This window comes from Capricornis sumatraensis, chromosome 12 (genome assembly GCF_032405125.1).
Source record: "Capricornis sumatraensis isolate serow.1 chromosome 12, serow.2, whole genome shotgun sequence".
NCBI classification, from domain to species: Eukaryota; Metazoa; Chordata; class Mammalia; order Artiodactyla; family Bovidae; genus Capricornis; species Capricornis sumatraensis.
The window spans coordinates 29,091,965-29,094,549 of NC_091080.1; the positions used below are offsets into that span (position 1 = coordinate 29,091,965).

At 57.3% G+C, this 2,585-nt stretch overlaps 1 protein-coding gene across 1 annotated transcript; it reads left to right on the forward strand.

The window, feature by feature from the left end:
• Positions 1–224: 224 nt before the first annotated feature.
• On the forward strand, positions 225–1,716 carry ARL11 (ARF like GTPase 11). The gene is made up of 3 exons (XM_068984734.1): positions 225–335; positions 763–843; positions 1,153–1,716. Exon 3 carries the CDS (start codon positions 1,171–1,173, stop codon positions 1,714–1,716), a length of 546 nt encoding a protein of 181 aa, XP_068840835.1. The 5' UTR covers positions 225–335; positions 763–843; positions 1,153–1,170.
• Positions 1,717–2,585: the final 869 nt, after the last annotated feature.

Below are 2,585 nucleotides of genomic sequence, written 5' to 3' on the forward strand. Positions count from 1 at the left end.
GCAGCTGAACACGACCCGGTTCCGAGCCAGGCGCCCGCCCTCCTGCCTACGGAGTCTGAGCTGCAGAGACCCAGGAGCTGCGCCGAGGCTCCAAGGGCAGAGCGGAAGGGCAGAGGACATCCTGGCGGCACCCAGGGTGTCATGCTCCCGGAGCCCCGGCGGCGCCGGGGGAGGGGCTCAGAGCCGGCCCCGCCCCCGACCCGCACGAGAAGGAAGCAGGAAAAGGGGAACCGGCCCCATCCTCTCACACTTTACTAGATTCTCAGGACTGAAAGCCGCTGCCCTGGGAGGACCACACAGAGGGGCAGCCTCGGCCGCCCCCTAGTAACTCTGAGGTAATTGTCATTTTTACGCTTCTTCCCCTGGCCTGAGGATTGAACAGAGGGCGTCTCATTTTCCTCCACGGGGCAGCTTAAATCTATTCCTGGGCCTGAGATGTCCCTTCCCCTGTTCCAGCCAAGGTTTCCGGGGACTTAAGGTGGGGACAGGTCTTGGTCTTAACACTTGAGATTCTTCAAAAACGTGTGTGATGTTCTGGAGGTGATTTATGTCGGTAAGCCACTGGAGGAAACCACTTTGCTCTGACTAGTTCCTTTGCCTGCAATCAGCAGGATTTATAAATAGGCATGGTTAAAGGGGTGGCAGCCTGGTCCTGGGTGGGACAGGGGCGGGGTGGTTCCAAAGGCTGCAGAAGTCACCACCAACCCCCTGCCCACTTCTCTCAGTGCACTGACCCTGAAATAACTTCGCCTTGGGGTTTAGGCTTCCAGGTGGACACCAGAGGCTCGAAGCCACGGACCACCAAGAATCGAAGACATCCTTCAGTCACTTCTATTCAACCAGGTTTGTCTAGCAGAAGTGGGTTGTGCCTCCTTGCCTTAACTACCAAGGAATGGGAGCTGACATTCCATGTCTTTACGGGGAGACCCTGGTCTCTTCTCTGCAGCAGGCACCCTTCCCCCCCGCCCCGACCCCCAGAGATAGGTCAGCTGATGCTGACTCACACAGCCCTTCTTCCCTGCCCTTTCAAAGCCCAGACCTGGGTTTGAAAGCTGACACTGTGGACATTACCTTGGGTGTAGAAGCCCTTCTCCCATGGCCCACACGGATTTGTCTTCCTCCCGACGAGTGCACCTGGCCTTTCTCCCCTAGGGTCTGGCAGTGGCCCCCATGGGGTCTGTGAGTTCTCGAAGTCACACGGCGGAAGCCCAGGTGGTGATGATGGGCCTGGACTCGGCCGGCAAGACCACGCTCCTGTACAAACTGAAGGGCCACCAGCTGGTGGAGACCCTGCCCACCGTGGGTTTCAACGTGGAGCCCCTCGAGGCCCCCGGGCAGGCATGCCTCACCATCTGGGACGTCGGGGGCCAGAGCCCGCTCAGGGCCAGCTGGAAGGACTACCTGGAGGGCACGGCCGTCCTCGTGTTTGTGCTGGACAGCACAGACGACGCCCGCTTGCCCGAGGCAGTGGCTGAGCTCACGGAGGTCTTGGAGGACCCCCACCTGGACGGCGTCCCCCTCCTGGTGCTGGCCAACAAGCAGGAGGCACCCCACGCCCTGCCATTGCCCGAGATCCGAGACAGGCTAGGCCTGCAGAGGTTCCCGGGGCTCTGCTGGGAGCTGCGGGCCTGCAGTGCCCTCACCGGTGAGGGGCTGCCTGAGGCCCTGGGGAGCCTGAGGCGTCTCCTGAGCTACCGCAGCCCCCCGAGTCTCTAGGTGAGTGCAGGGGGCGGCCGTCAGGAAACCTGAGAGCCTCAATCTCGGCAGAGCCGCCTGTCTTCTCTGCTCTTACAGACTGGAACACCAGCTAATCCTGGAGGGTTGTTTATTAAACAAGGAACCCTCCTAGGCTCAGACACAATATTTAAGTCTTGGGACTTTTTGCCACTGGTGTTTGTGTTGCACATCAGCTACTCTTGGAATAATGAATACTCTAAGTGTTCCAGGAGGTACAGCAGCAAAGCATCTGCCTGCAGTGCAGGAGACGTGGGTTTGATCCCTGGGTCATGAAGATCCCCTGGAGAAGGGAGTGGCAGCCCACTCCAGTATTCTTGCCTGGAGAATCCCGTGGACAGAGGAGCCTGGCGGTCTACAAGTCCATGGGCTCGCAAGAGAATCAGACATGACTTACCGACTAAACAACAAAGAAAGAAAAATACCTCAACATAATTTGTTTAGTAACTCATCATTACCGCGTGTGAACTGAGAAACTGTAATAACAGAACAAGTAGCTGCCGAATAATTAAGACCTAAATTCACAGAGGGAAAGAGGTTTCAAAATCAGATCAGAATATCAGACTTGGATGTGTTCACGATCTTATGAGTGATTGTCCTTAGTAGCCCCCTAAATTGCAAGCAGTCAGGGCCAGCAGGGTCAAGTCTGCTTCCAAGAGATCTCGGGTTAGAAGTTGGCTGGGGCACTCAGCCCTGGACAGAGGCTGGGAGTTCCGACCTTCCAAAATCAATCACCTTCTCTGACCCTGACTAGTCATTCTCTGGAGGAGGGCGTGACAACCCACTCCAGTATTCTTGCCTGGAGAATCCCACGGACAGAGGAGCCTGACGGGCTATAGTCCATAGGGTCG

Excerpts from the sequence above, each read along its gene's own strand:
- ARL11 (XM_068984734.1), top strand. The coding sequence starts at position 1,171 with ATGGGGTCTGTGAGTTCTCGAAGTCACACGGCGGAAGCCCAGGTGGTG.